Genomic DNA, 14750 nt, shown 5'->3' with positions numbered 1-14750 from the left:
AAAAGAAGGAACGTAAATTGTTTTGATAACTTTATTCCGAATGAAATAGTTAAGTACATGGCGGCTTAGATTTGAATCCAAATGATGATTAACAAGCAAATATTTTATCCAAACCTATTGCAACTTTGTAAATGGCCCCTTCAATCTCAACTTTTGTTATTTCAAAGGCGTTGAGAAATCCAGTGGATTGACGTATGTACGTCAGAACGCTTAATTTCAATTTAACGAGATTCCATCTCCATCTTCTCCATTTCACAGACCTGGTAGTCCGATGAGCACGGATGATCATTGACACTGGCGAAAAGCATGCCATTCTCACAAGAACACAATTGAAACCCAGCTTTATTCAAACGACCTGGTCGACCGGGTTCCGGCATTTGAATGAAAATATTGGCACTTTTGAGTTGGATCTGAAAATGGCAAAGAGTAGACGTGTCCTTGAATGGAACCTTTTTGGTGAACCTTTTTGGTGACCGAATGTGCAGCTAGCTTACGGCATTGAGCGCGTTGAGCTCCAAGTTCTTGAGGGAGCTGATCTTGACCGAACCTCCCAAGGATTGAAGCTTGGCTTTTTTGGGCCCAAACATGCGGATCTCGTTCAATGATGAGATTTCAAAGTCACTGGTTGGCTTGGAGCGCAAAGTTGAGGTCTGAATGATATCTGGTAGATCTGAAACGACACGACAAATTTTGTCACATTTTTAGATCGAAACACAAGTTATTACGAAAGTTGTAAAACGCGTACTTTCTTGACTGAACGAGCTGAATTGATAATTATGATGGTCCGATCGATCGGGATCTGTAATAATCATATAAGACGCATGTAATCGTAATGAAAATTGAAACTGTCCCTGAAGTCGACTCACCAGCTAAGAAGATCTGATTGCGTCCAACGTAGACAAAATCCGGTCCAGAGCAAATCACTTCACCCGGACCCAAATCTTGAGCATTTCGCTTGACCACACTTTCCACGATTTCCTAATTAGACCGAAAAAAGACAGGTGGAGGTTTCTTATAAACAGTAGGTGTGGCCTAGTTTCGAGGAATCTTGGCTCACCATTTCGCTGATGCCCTTAAAGGCCAAGTAATAGGAGGTGAAAACGACGTTCACAGCACTGATAATGGTCATCAGAAGAAGTATTCCAAAGGCACTCCATTCCTTTTTGAGCTCCATCTCGTCTAGGAGCCTTTCACTGTGGAACTGACGGCTCACCAAAATTATACCGCTCACACATTTTCATGTGGCCAATTCCCAGCAGAGAAAGCTCCTTCCCAGCTTTTGGGCATCCTTTGCCTTGGCCAGATGATGCGGGATCTTTTGATATGTCTTTTTCAACAATTTAGAGGTTAGAGTTCATTAACGTTGAGCTTATTTGGATAAGCTGGATTAGACGCCAGGGCAAATTCGGTTCATAAATTGACCACAAGTCAAAGTTTAATCATTTAGCGTTCATTCCTGTTCTAGTCATATTGAAGGGATTATAACCCAGTCATCATAAAAGACTTATCTGGACGTTAAGGCGTTAAGGCGCTTGGTGTTACTTTCGAATTTTACGACTCGTTATCGTTTAGTATGACTCTGATTGCTTGAGAATATGCAAAGTATTTGTGTGATGATTGCCAGTCCGACACATTGACATTGAAACGATCATGGAGGAAGACAAACATATGAAGCTTCACCCAACAGCGGTGGGCCAAGGCAGCACCAGGGGGAAAACGTTCACCTCTAGGAAAGAATCCATCATCAACGCATTCCCTATTTATGGTAGTCCGGCCAAGGTAAGATTTGATCGCCTGAAGTTGCTTTCATTGAGATTAAACACACCCAAATCGTGATATTCTTTAGTTCAAATGTTCAGATTTGAAGAGCAGACGAGATTTGTCATTCACTACTTAATACCGAACGAATGAATGTACTTTGGGAAAGTAATGCATGCGATCAGCTCGATTGTGCAACACATTATTAAGATTAATCGAATTTGAAAATTTCATCGATCTTTGGAACCAATTTTTCACGTGATTTTAAGTCCATTGAGATTTAGCTATAGTACGTATGTTAGTGTAAAGTATTGAAGTTATTCTGTTTCTATGGTTGGTCATAGAATGAATTAAAAATGGATGCTCAATGCCAGCAGCTAGCTTTAGTACGAGTAGATATGAATGACATCAACAAAGCCAACAGAACGGCTTAGAATTGACATGGAGATTGGAAGATGATGGTACAGCAAATTCATATAACTTTATCTAGTTGGTCAAGGGTCTGGTAGACATGAACAAGAGCTTCTAGAAATATGGACTGTGAATGAACTTCCCGCCAAATCGGCCTGGAGCAATTCGGGGCCACTCTTCGAAATTAAAGGCAAGTCAGTTAGCTCCTTTATTGGTAAAGTGGGTCGTTTCAAAGTTATGATGGCAAAGCTTATGTAGCGCCCAAGAGCAAGCTACAAATTCAAATTTCATACAATGGTTATTGTAGTACTTTGACCACATCTCCTGAGTGCCCAATGCATGATATTGTGTCCAAGTTTGGCCAAGTCCATCTATATGACAATATAATGTGCTAATTTTGAATGAAGTTAGTGGTTCAAGAGATACAATATTTTCCCTCCGTTCCCAGTCCACATCTCTAGAAGTCCTTGACCTAAACAAAGACGACACTTTGACTTATCGTCAACCAAAAAAAAGTGTCATTGCTGGATTGGTCTGATTTCAAATGAATTGCTACATATTACATAGCCAATGTTTTTTTAAGAAAAACTAATGTTAAGCAACAGTAGTAGTCATGTGCAAGGATTCCTCAACTGAACGATTCATGCTCGACATTGTCATTCGTGATTTCGGTTGCAAATTTGTCAAACGAAACAGAATTTAAACAAGTATTGTTTATGTAAAGAAGCTTGTCAGGGCAATTTTCCTCTTCTCAAATATACATTTCTTGATTTCTTGATTTTTAAAAAAATCTTTCAAAAATGAAGGTCGTTATTAGTCATCCCACTAAAAGAAATTTTGAAAGACTCAAAATTCAAAGGAAAATCTGGCACTGAAACGAAGGGCGATGGTTGGCCAAGACAAACTATTAAGCGCCTTGTGCGACTATAGGAACATGTAATTATTTGCCGTGGAATGCGTTAGATGTGGTGTATGACTGGTTGAAAAAATTGTAAGGTTGTTCACGGGTTGCGATTAACTTCTTATTTGATTGTTCGATCGATGGAACACTCACCAAGCACAAGGTTTGTCATTGGACTTCTCAGAGAGACTCAAATGCTTGACGGATGTGTAACCACATGTAGCTTTTGTGGCCAAAATATGTAATTGACCGTTGCTACGTGTATCCGCTTAAAATATTTTTGCTTTAAAATGACCGTTTCATCGACTTGATATAAACCGGTGATCACGTAGAGTTTTCACGTTTGACATCCATGAAACAGAGGATGAATATCGTATTCAGTATCACCAAATCTTCAAAAAAGCACTTCTTTTTACTCCAAGTGTCAAACCCCATTTCAGATTTATTTCGAGTACTTGACGAGGAAATAAATCAGTTGAACGAAATTGCAACATTGAGCTCTGGCATGAAATAAGACGGAAGGGTTAATCATTACATCTATCTGATTCGTCCCCTAGGGTGACCAATCTCCAGGAGTCCGTGGGAAAGGCGATTCTGGCGATAAATTTGAATTCCCAGAAAAAGAAGATTCGGTCGACATTAATCCGAGCAACTCGACCAATGAAGAGCCCATCACTCCCAAAAGCAAGAATAGCGTTCCCTCCACATTGCAGCCTTATTTGAAAGTGGCTCAGGATCATGCCTTTGACAAGTTCAACAAATCTCCACGATCCATCAGGAAAGTCAGCATATCCAAGAAATATGGGGAAATGGAACTCACCCTCGACTTAAATGATGGTGGTGGAGATTTTAAAAGTGTGGACAGCACCGTTTCACTAGATTTGGCGGACAACCACTCCACCCATCGTGAGTTACACACTGAAATCTTGAAATGTAACCTGAAGTGACCTTTGGTGCTTTCTTTCAGAAATGGAAATTGAAGAGGTAATATCATATTGCACGGGTCTTGATCTATTTCTTGATTTAAAAGTGTTGTTGCATTGTCATTGGTTGGGATATTAGGGAGGCTCGAAGAAGGATATTTGAATGCTTTTAGAGAAATAAGCTAGAAGGCTAGAGGTTATGATAATGAAAACTAAACATTTCCATACATGTAGTATCCCACCCAATATGTTGAAGAACCCATGACCCGAAAGACGGCGGCCTTTTGGTAAGTTTGATTTGGTTCGACTCCTTAAAACACGCAATTGAATGTCAAGTTTCACCTTGGAATTCCAGGGAGCATTTTTCGGTGATCTCGTCCATCATTTATGCCGTGGGCGTGTTCATCGTTGGCTTCATCTTCTACGTAGGCGATATCTTTGTGGACTCACGAGGACCTCAATTTTGGACTGAGGTAATTGTCTACGACCCAATGGTCTTTAAATGTTTTATCCTGCGGAAATCGGAATTGATAAACCTTGTCTCATTTCCAGTATTTCAACATATTTTTGAGCACGCTAGGAATCGTTTGGTTGATCTGGCTCATGGTGGACGTCAATCTGCATCTGCGAATGATCGACGAAGAAGATCGAGAGAGTAAGGCATCAACGTAAAAGAATGGTTACTTTACAACATTTATGAAAATCGCTTTGGGTTTGTTAGCGCCAATTAATGTGAAGAAAGTCATTACCAATGACAATGGAACTATGACGTTCGTGACGAAATCAAAAAATCTTCAACTGTTCTACGCTTTTGCCTCGGGGCGACACACTGGCTCTGTGTTCCTCAAAATTGGAGCCACCCTGTTCTGTTTGGGTCATCTCGTTTTCACTGGGCTTAAATTTGCCAGACAGGTAATATTTCGCATAGTTATCCGATTCGCAATGTACGATGTAGCAGGTGACAAACATATTCTACGGCAATGATATTGTACTGAATGAGAATAAGTCAACATTTAATTCGTTATTAAGTTTCAACTCTGCTGAATGGTACAATGAGACAAAAATAGCGCTATTTTTAAATGGCAATTTTGGCAAAATACTATTTTTTACTCGTTGTCTCATTCGGCAATTTCTTGAAGGTATTGACATAATTTGCGTGAATGTGCGTAAAAATATAACAGACATGCAATATATCTCAAAACGTTTGTATGGATTTCGAAACTGTAGCTTTTAATCTATTTGGTCAAGAAAGAAGCACATTTTCCCACCCAGAGGCGAGTTTTTTAAACGCTCGTACCTATGAGTTAAGGCTGAGACCTTACGCAGAATGAGCATTTGCTCGCCTCTTAGGCCAATGTAGTTTCATACCGGTTAACGTCCAAGCCCCTAACTCCAAGGTACGACCTTTTAAAAACTGGCCTCAGGTCTAGTAATATCAGTCCTCGTTCCTTCCAGATCGTGTTTTTCATCGACGATAATGGGATTGACCATTGCAAGAACATCGCTGATCTCGTGTACTGTTTGGTAAACGGTGTATACTCGTTCCTCTTACTTTATATTCTCTTCAAGTACTCCAATGTAAGTTATCGAAACAATCGAGTATGCATGCTACTATTTTCTTACTCGGATTTTTCATTCAAGGTGATTGTGAATAAGTCTCGCGTTTTGGCTCGATTTGCTTTCATGCACTGCATTGCAGCATCGCTCTGCTTTTGGATATTCACCATCGTACAAGAAACAGTGGACACCATTGTCTCGAAAGAGTATTTCCCGACCAAAACCAAATGCTATTCGGATGACAAATCTCCGACCTTTTTTGGAAATTGGCGTGATGCCGATGATGGAGTTGCAGGTTACTTTTTTCTATATTTGGAAACCAAAGTATACATAAAACTGTCGAGCTTAAATCATTTGCATTTTCCCCATCAAGTGTTATGCTATAAAGTGAATAATACGTGCGGTGAAACTCGGGAGTCTCAAGGGCTGGATTTTGATGTGGAATGCAAGTTATCCGAAATGTGCGAATGTGCCGATAACAATGACATTGCCAAGTATATCTTTCAACTAGGGCCCTACTTGTACCCATTTAGCATTGAATTCAACATTCTGATTGGTGAGATTTTATTCAAACCAGTATATCATTTCTTGTTAACGTATTCCCTACCTTTCTTTGTTTTGAAGTTGGAGTGCTTTACGTAATGTGGAGTAATATCGGAAACATCACACATAATCCTCACGAAACCTTGACATCGCCCCGAAACAGCCTTTTTCTGAACACGCCAGATAATCAATTAAACGATTCGATGTTTGTGGTTGCGGATTGTCATTCCACTCACACTGGTATCTTTGTGGGTAATGGAACAAGGACTATTTATTTTTTGTTTCCCAAGCAACATCTAAGCAAGACTTATTTCAGGATTATGTTACTTCATTATCACTTTGATTGGACTGATCTTGTTTTTCATCTTGATTGGCTCCACGGATTGTGACTTAGTATCAGTGGGAATCACCATTAATGATAGTGTGGAATCCGTACTGCTTGCCTTTCTAATCATAGCTACAGTTTGGGTAATTATGGGTTAATTGTTTCTTGCATTCTTGAATCCAAAATAACGCTACCTCAATTTTAGGCGTATTGGAGAATGGGCCATTTAGATGTCAATCCTAATGCAGTGTCATTTTTGGACGACTTGCTGTTGGTCATTTGCATCCCTTCTTTTTTTCTGTACTTTATGGTTAGTTTGTTACCCATTTTTGAAGGATCAAACACGTCATACGGCACTTTATTGACCAACGTTTTCATGGTATGCTCCAAAATTTGGTATAAAAGTATTTTTTTTAATGAAAGTGCTTAAAAATTATGCCTTACTAGATCATCCAAGTTTGCATTCAAACTCCCATGATTGTGGATGGTTTGAGACGTTGCAGTGAAAGAGAGAACGATCAAAGACGAAAACCTGGCAGAAATCTGTTGACTTTTTTGATTATTGGAAACATCGCCATTTACATTTGGGAAACCATGGAAGTGAAAGGCACGGCGTATCAGCAGAGTCGTAAGGACTTTTATGGAAATACTCTGTGGACACTTCTGAGCCATTTGACTTTGCCGTTATGCATCTTTTATCGCTTTCATGCTTCAGTGGCCTTGGTGGACATTTGGAACGGGGCGTACGCCCCGCCCGAAGAAGGGCATTAACATGATATCCTGTTTCTAATTTAGATGAATTACTCTTAATAAACTAAACTCTAAAAAAACAGGTACGAAAGAGTGAGTTGTGGGATCCAAATCAACACCTGCTCAAAGAGGATAACTTTTTTTTACGTATCATGGGATGAAAGGAAATATACACATTTGCAGTGCTACCTTAGTGTGTTTAACCGCAGAATCAAAGAAATATGGACTGCTAACGAGCTTGCCGACAAATCGGTTTGCTCTTGGCCATAGCAACTCTGAGCCACTTTTCGAATTAAAGTAATAAAATAAAGAACATATATCTCCTCAATTAATGATAGATCACTTTTATATCATTTACCTGTAAAGTGAATCGTTTCAAAGGTATGTTGTCAAAAGTTTATGTAGCTGACCAAGAGCAGTCCTAAAATTCGAATTTTATACAATGTCTCCTGAGTTCCCTAAGCATATGTTTGGGCTCAAATTTGGCCAAGTTCATCTTTTCAACTAGATCTTGGTGTCGTATGAACCGCTTATTTGGAATGTGATGAACGATTTACGCGATACGAAATATAGGCTTCCCTTCGCAGTCCACGTCTCTAGAAGTCCCTGGTTTAACCTATCGGGGAATAAAGGCAAGCAATGTTTCAAAGGGGTTGCTTCTTTTTTGGAATCTGCTTTGGTTTGCCAAAGATAGACCATTCTCCACGAAACTTGTAAGAGCGCTGTACCTATTCGAAAGCATTATGTTGATTATTTCAAGTGATTTCTCACAGACGAATCTGTTATCAATCGGAAAGGCGCAAACTAAAGATGTTCCAGTGCGACTTCAAAGCTATGGTCTGGAAGATCGCATAGAAGTAAAAGGAAACGAGTTTCAGAAACCGGAAATCGCGAAACCATCCGCCTATTTTCCCCAACACATGGCCGGGAGTGAGATCAGACACCAACGAATGTATAGCAAAGTAGATGGGAGGCTCTATTTGCTATAGTAGCAACATTTCACTAACCAATGATGGTGTCGAAATATAGCCAAAAGATACTCTGATAACTTGTGAGCAATTTGTAAGAAAAGTAACTTTTTCAGGGCTTTCTAAACGTTAATCTTGCTCATAAAACAACAAGTTTTTAAAGATACTCCCATCTACATTTCTCTTCCAAAAGATGTTAGCTGATGTCATTCACAGAAACGAGTCTTAAGATCAGTCTGCTTTGAATTCTCCCATCCAATCTGCAAACCCCGTATCATACTAATCATACCGATCAAAACTGAACACTAACACACATAGGTTTAATTTCAAGCATGGCGTCATGCGATATTCCCATGAATCCGCTCTTACACTTCTCCATCTCAAGTCAGACATCTTGGCCCAAGTCTATGACCACGTTATGTTGATGGTGTATGTTTCGCAGTTGTCGTGGTCTCTTGGACAGCCCACGTGCTCACTGCTGCCGAGGGAAGTCGACCTCTGCTCTCTTTTTCTCTCTCATCGGGTTCCCATTCTCGAGTTGTCGCTCTCGTTCTTTCGCTCCTTGTCACTGCACACGAACTCAAGTTCGTAGTAACAGCGAGTTAAAACTCGTTGCATTCCAGAACAGTGTCGCGCCATAACGTCCTAGCTATTTCGTGATTGCGTTTTACATGGCAGATATATCGAATCTAAAATTTGGGCTTGGACCATTACCAATGGGGCGCGAACATTTTGTGAGGATAAAGGGCTAAATCAAATCCAAATCGATCTCGAGCCTGACGAGACAGATGGGTTTTTAGAAAAATGACGCATTGGGAATGACATTGTGGCGGCCACACTGCTTCTTTCGTCCCTGAACTGAACCTCGACCTCACGAAACGAGCGAGTGGTGACCGTGTTTGGGGTGAATTTCTTGGTGCTTGTCGACCCGTGACCGCATCTGAACCGCAGCCCGAACCTTCGTCCTTCTTCGCCCTTCCCGCATCCGGGTTGGTGTTCGGCGACATCGCGCCTGAAGCGGGCCAGCCCCGATCCCGCAGCTCGTCTTCCCATTCTCCTTCTGGGCCGTGATTTCACGCGCCCGTTTCGTGTTGGCTGGCTGCCCGTGAGCATGATTTCTTACGCCCGTGTGGCTCGAGCTCACGAAGACCCGCACGCCACGGGACAAGTGGTGCCGGCCCAACCCGCCCCTGCTCCGCCCTCCGGTGAGCGGCTGGATGAAGCCGGATATGAAGTCCAGGCCAAGAAATCCAAGCGAGCCAATCGGAAGAATCGGAAGAAGAAGGGCGGAAAGCCCGAGGCCGACAAGACGGAGGCCGCTGGAAGTGGTACGGCCACAGGCGAGGCCGAAAAGTCGGCCAGCCCGCCGCCCGAGATTAAATACGTGGAAGCCCCGTTGCCCAAGCAAAACCCGTGGACGCGTGGCGCCACCCAAAGCCATGCCACCGCCAGCCCGCCAGTTCCCGCCACTCCCGTCGTCGCATCCGCACCCGTGGTGGCCGCGCCGCCCGTGGTTCCGGTCGTGAAGGTACGCTACTCAGTTTTCGCAAACAACCATGACCATTGAGATCCATTGAGATAATGGGGGTACATGACGTTTGTGATGACCTTAGAACAACTTGATGTCCCAACTGACATGGAAGTTCCGCCTTTTATCGACAGATTTATAGCTCGAGATCAGAACAGCCATCGTACAAAGAGTGATTAGTTCTGTGAGGAGTGTAACTTGTTGATTTGTGTGGTGAAGATTGACTCAATTTTCTAAGAACCAATTTGGTTATCATTCATTCTATTGGCAGATTTCATTATCGCCATTTGAAATTTAAAAATCAGCATGATGACAGGTTGACTCTTGACCGCGGCACTTGAACCCACGCCATCTGGGACGAACTCCTGGACCCTCGGCTTTACTCTTTGTTAATGTCTTTGCTGTCTGATTTCAGAGTGGACCCAAGAAGATGGCCCCCGCCCCGGCGGTACCCATGCAATATGCGGATGAAAAGCTCTGGCCGACACTTGACTCGGAAAAGGGCGACGAAAATGAGGAAAATTTGGGCGACAGTCACAGAAACACTCAAACTGCGTCCCAGATGACTGCCCCCGCCACCACTTCGGCCGCTATAACCGAAAGTGCCAAAAGGAAAGGTATGTCTTGGTCAAAATTCCTTTATCTCAATGTCATTTAACATGCCTTGCCTTTCTTGGTGTGCAGAAAAAAAAGATAAATGGGTGCCAGTGGATATCACTATCACCACCAAACGTCCACCGAAGAATTCGGGAGGGTCCAAGACTGCCCCGGCTAATGTTAAACCGCCAACTAATCCCAAAGCCCCTCGAGAAGAAGTGGCCAAAGGTAACAGCCATCCTGGACTGGCTTCTGGCCTCTGACTTCAGCTCTCCGAGTGTCATGCATATCTTTTTCCCTAGGATCTAACCGTGCTCGGGGCTCGGGCGGATCCCGCAGCCATAGGACCGCTAACGGCAGTACGGGCCCTCGAAATGGAGCAGGATATTCAGGTCGTTGGGGTGGCAGTGGGAAACGCGGTGGAAAAGGCTCATTCCAATCGGGAGAAGATCAATTCCGATTTGCCTTGCCCTCCGGTAGTTTTAATTTCTCGGCCATCGGCGATGAGTTAGCCTTTGTCACGCCCATTGTGGGCTCCATGTTTGTGGTGGATGAAGCCTCTGGTGAAGCTGTCGCTCCTCTGTTTGACACCAAACTTCAAGATTTGGTCCGGAAACAGATGTGAGTGATCATCATCGATCGTCATGAGAAATGCTTTATCGGTTGGTCATGCCATTTTGAGCCATTTGAATATCTCGTTACAGTGAATATTACTTCAGCGAAGAAAATTTACGCAAGGACATGTTCTTGCGGCGAAAAATGGATGCCGAGGGATATTTACCCATGTCTCTCATTGCATCCTTCAACCGTGTACAAGGCCTAACCCAAGATCTTCCTTTTATCATTGAATCATTAAATACGTCCAAGGTGGTTGAAGTCAAGGACGGTATCAAGGTAAGACCCATGGATGAGTCATTTCTTAAAACCTCGTCTGACTACCTTTGGACCAATTTGAAAAGGTTCGCACTAAGTTGAATCCGTTGACTTGGCCCGTGAATGATGGGCCCGATGTGGGAAAGAGTTCTTTAAATCCGCCTCGCAACGTCTTTTTGGACCCCACCGTGCCCGAATTTAATCCGGAAGATCCCGCCGGCTCTGTGGCTGCCGTTATAACTGCTCCTTGGGTGGAGGTAATGGTTCAAACTATTCACTTGCTATTTTTAGAACTTAATCATGGCCGACCCATTTTTCAGGTAAGAAAGAAGAGTCGTGACGAAAAGACTCCTCCTAAAACCACCAACACCCCTTCGACGAAGACCAAGACCAAGCTTTTCAAAGAGGCCAAGTCCGTTCCTGAAAGCCGTGTTGATAAGTCCAATAAAGAGGAATTGGACTTCAACTTTGATGAAGACTTGGATCTTCCACTGGGCAGACACAATAATTTCTCATCAGATCTGTAAGAAGCATTTTTTTTTATGACGCGAACCTGAATGGGTCAGCCATGCTCGAAGCCTTGACTGACATTTGATTTGCTTTCAGAAACGGAGATGATTCGGATTATGACGAATTGAGCGACGGAGAGATAGGGAAGCTGCTGATTGTCACCCAAACGCCAAACCGACCCAAGAAACATGAGGGTTTTGATCGGACAAGTGATCCTCTCTCGAAAGTGAAAATGTCCCAAGATTTGGCGGAAGTGATCAACGACGGATTATTCTATTATGAAGAGGATCTGTGGGCGGATGATGATGGAAGGTCTTGGGTGAGTTGTGATTTGTGTATATTTTTAGTTTACCATGACATTTCCATTTATCATTCGGTCATCTATTCAACCCGTATGTAGATTGAAACTGGAGAAAACAAGAACGTGAGTGTGATCAGCCAAGAAAGCTTTGAAAAGCTCAGAACCCCCGACGCCAAAGCCAAAGGCGATGTCAGCCAACTCAACAATACCTCGGAATTGGACCAGTCTTTGGATGGGACATGTCCTCTTGATATTTCACACGATGCCCACAATTCAAGGTATGTCAAGCAAGACCTTTTTGATTCGCTCGAACCTCAAAGAGCATTCTCGAGTTTGCTCCCTTGTTTTGCAGTCACGCTCGAAGGATACGCAACACTCCTCGGTTCTACCCAGTCACCAAAGATCCCGGCGAGTTCAAAGAGGGCGTGCCAAGGAAGCGGAAGACGAGACACAGTCGGAACCCGCCAGTGGAGAATCACGTGGGTTGGATTCTGGACTCCAGAGACCACACCACGGGCCGCCGACCATCCATATCAGAACAGTCCATCGCTGAAAGCGTGGGTAGCAGGTGTGTGTGTAACTCATGAACAGATTCCTCCTCTATCTCTTTGTCCTTGCCGTTTTATATGTTTGGTCTCAATTGGTTAAACTAACTATTACTATTCTATTGAAGTTGTGGCACACCTTCCTCACTTCCTGCCTTCCATCACCCTTCTCATTCCTTACTCAAGGAAAATGGATTCACACAGCTCGAGTACTCGAAATATCATTCAAGGTGCCTCAAAGGTAAGATCATCATCGATGTTAGACTCCATAGCCTGATCCATTTTACGAATGTATAAGATGTCTTGAAAGTTCAAGCAATCAATCTTATTTTCAAAAACTGTCGTTAGATCAATGAAACGAAATGAATAACTGTGTTTTTTTTTTCTTCAATAATATTTTTGATGGCTCCTTGACCATACCATTTTTGTTCGATGACTTCCAGTGCTGTGATTTCCTTCATAAGTTTATGAAGGAGATGAGCTGGTTAAATATTGGCCCTATTTTTCACCCTCGAACAAATCAGTAGCTAATTGATGGAGAGAAATGAATTTTCTCAAATGTTTACCCTTCCAGAAAGGAAGAAACTTGGTATCGGCCATTCTCAGGAAATGAACACCCTCTTTCGGTTTTGGTCGTTTTTTCTGCGAGAAAATTTCAATCGCAAAATGTATGAAGAATTCAAGACTCTAGCCCTCGAGGATGCTGCCATTGGATACAGGTATGTGTTTCGGATTTTGATTGCCTCGAACAGAAGTCGTTGTCAAGTCGTTCTGTTATTTCTCTCATGTGATTGGTTCCAGATACGGCTTGGAATGCCTATTCCGATTCTTCAGTTATGGCTTGGAACGCAAATTCCGCCCCGAGCTCTTCAAAGATTTCCAAGAAGAAACCTTACGTGATGTGGATGTGAACCAATTGTACGGATTGGAGAAGTTCTGGGCATTCATGAAATATTACCGACACGCTGGAGAGCTTCACGTCACTCCCAGGCTCAAAGATCTCTTGCTTCAATACCGCACCATCGAAGACTTCCGGGTTTCGGTGTGTGGACTTGCATATCATTTTGCCGCATTAACCCATTCACTCCGATCTTAACACTAACATTTCTTTTTATCCTGATTCTAGGATGATGGTCGTAAGCGTTCGCGAAACCCGTCTGATTCGGAATCACACACGACGCAAACTGTCCGGCGATTCCGGACGGCTTCCGAAGGAGACAAGTTCATAGTCTCTCAACGACCTCATTACGCGTCGAGACAATCATTTAGTAGCAAGCAGAAACCGGGCGGCAGCAAGCACTAGAATGACACTACAATGGTAATAATAAATAATGAAGATGAAGAAGAAACCGACATCGCAACGGGGATGTTCATGATTGACAGCATCTAAACGAAAACGTGTCATTGCCACACATCACCATGATTCAAGAAGAAAATAAATATGTACCCTTTTTGACATTATAATAATACACACAAAAAACCTACAAGCCAAGTACTGTACCTACCCTCAAGAACTACTACCGACCGCTATTGTTACTACTACCACTTCTGCTACTACAATTACTAATAACTATCCCCCTGTCAACTTTTCCTATTCCTCCTTTCCTCTTACTCTTATCAATATATTACGATTACTTTTGAATTGCGAAAGTGGCCAAGTGTTCTTCCGTCTATCCGCCTTCTTTTGATATATGCATTTAAGATCATTGCCGTCTATCGTGTGTATATATAGAAAAATATAAATCACTTGCCTTATTTGTCCTTTTCTATGCTAGTTTATTTCATAAACTTAAAAACAGCGACAAACAAAATTGTCAATCCTTGGCAACGTGAGACGGGAAAGCGATAAGGGGAAAAACTTTTCACAAAGACCCCAAAATAGCAACGTAGTTGTAAAGGGCGGTGGGTGACCTCCCGGTGTTTTTTTGCGGGGGGCGTTAATGGAGCTCCAAAGCCCAAACATGTTGGGGCCATCCTGTTCGGGCCCCACTTCGTTTGCTTCGGATTCGATGAGCAGTCCCACTGTTGGTCAATTCGGCCTCCTGAAAAAGATAGATAAGCAATTGATTCGACTGTTTCCAATCTAGGAAAAATAGGCGGTCGTTGGTAGCAATTATGATATAGGTGGGATGAGAGGTTCTCAGGAATTCGAGCGATAAATCAAATTGCAGATTTCCTCTAGTGCTAAATCCACCGCAAAGTGAGAAGAAGCCAGAGGCTCCTGATCACAATTCTAATCGCTTTGAAGGTCTGTTTTTTT

The 14750-nt window shown here is 42.7% G+C and overlaps 4 protein-coding genes across 4 annotated transcripts in view; 2 read left to right on the top strand and 2 right to left on the bottom strand.

Moving 5' to 3' along the window:
* Positions 1–31: 31 nt before the first annotated feature.
* On the bottom strand, positions 32–1532 carry LOC131877750 (uncharacterized). The gene is made up of 5 exons (XM_059223517.1): positions 1058–1532; positions 867–978; positions 746–799; positions 495–670; positions 32–410 (listed from the first exon to the last, which is right to left on the bottom strand). The coding sequence occupies exons 1-5, from the start codon at positions 1172–1174 to the stop codon at positions 222–224; spliced, it is 648 nt and encodes a 215-aa protein (XP_059079500.1). The 5' UTR covers positions 1175–1532; the 3' UTR covers positions 32–221.
* Positions 1533–1589: 57 nt separating this feature from the next.
* On the top strand, positions 1590–7268 carry LOC131877742 (proton channel OtopLc-like). The gene is made up of 14 exons (XM_059223508.1): positions 1590–1779; positions 3628–3976; positions 4038–4054; positions 4228–4280; positions 4349–4466; positions 4546–4648; positions 4715–4905; positions 5449–5571; positions 5635–5845; positions 5924–6106; positions 6175–6345; positions 6410–6561; positions 6624–6797; positions 6866–7268. Exons 1-14 carry the CDS (start codon positions 1651–1653, stop codon positions 7187–7189), a joined length of 2298 nt encoding a protein of 765 aa, XP_059079491.1. The 5' UTR covers positions 1590–1650; the 3' UTR covers positions 7190–7268.
* A 1688-nt stretch (positions 7269–8956) lies between these two features.
* Positions 8957–14245, top strand: LOC131877619 (la-related protein 1-like). The gene is made up of 14 exons (XM_059223348.1): positions 8957–9664; positions 10080–10281; positions 10349–10489; positions 10564–10882; positions 10966–11155; positions 11221–11391; positions 11455–11657; positions 11741–11963; positions 12045–12223; positions 12298–12513; positions 12619–12731; positions 13065–13209; positions 13292–13532; positions 13617–14245. The coding sequence occupies exons 1-14, from the start codon at positions 9248–9250 to the stop codon at positions 13791–13793; spliced, it is 2937 nt and encodes a 978-aa protein (XP_059079331.1). The 5' UTR covers positions 8957–9247; the 3' UTR covers positions 13794–14245.
* A 14-nt stretch (positions 14246–14259) lies between these two features.
* The window catches only part of LOC131877620 (heart- and neural crest derivatives-expressed protein 2-like), a 5793-nt gene continuing 5302 nt past the window's right edge, over positions 14260–14750 (bottom strand). The window contains exon 2 of the mRNA XM_059223349.1: positions 14260–14532. Within this exon, the coding sequence (XP_059079332.1) occupies positions 14428–14532 (105 nt within the window). The 3' untranslated portion in view covers positions 14260–14427. The remainder of the gene's footprint in view (positions 14533–14750) is intronic.

The sequence above is a fragment of the Tigriopus californicus genome, chromosome 3, assembly GCF_007210705.1.
Source record: "Tigriopus californicus strain San Diego chromosome 3, Tcal_SD_v2.1, whole genome shotgun sequence".
NCBI lineage: Eukaryota > Metazoa > Arthropoda > Copepoda > Harpacticoida > Harpacticidae > Tigriopus > Tigriopus californicus.
This window is presented reverse-complemented; position numbering and strand designations above follow the sequence as displayed.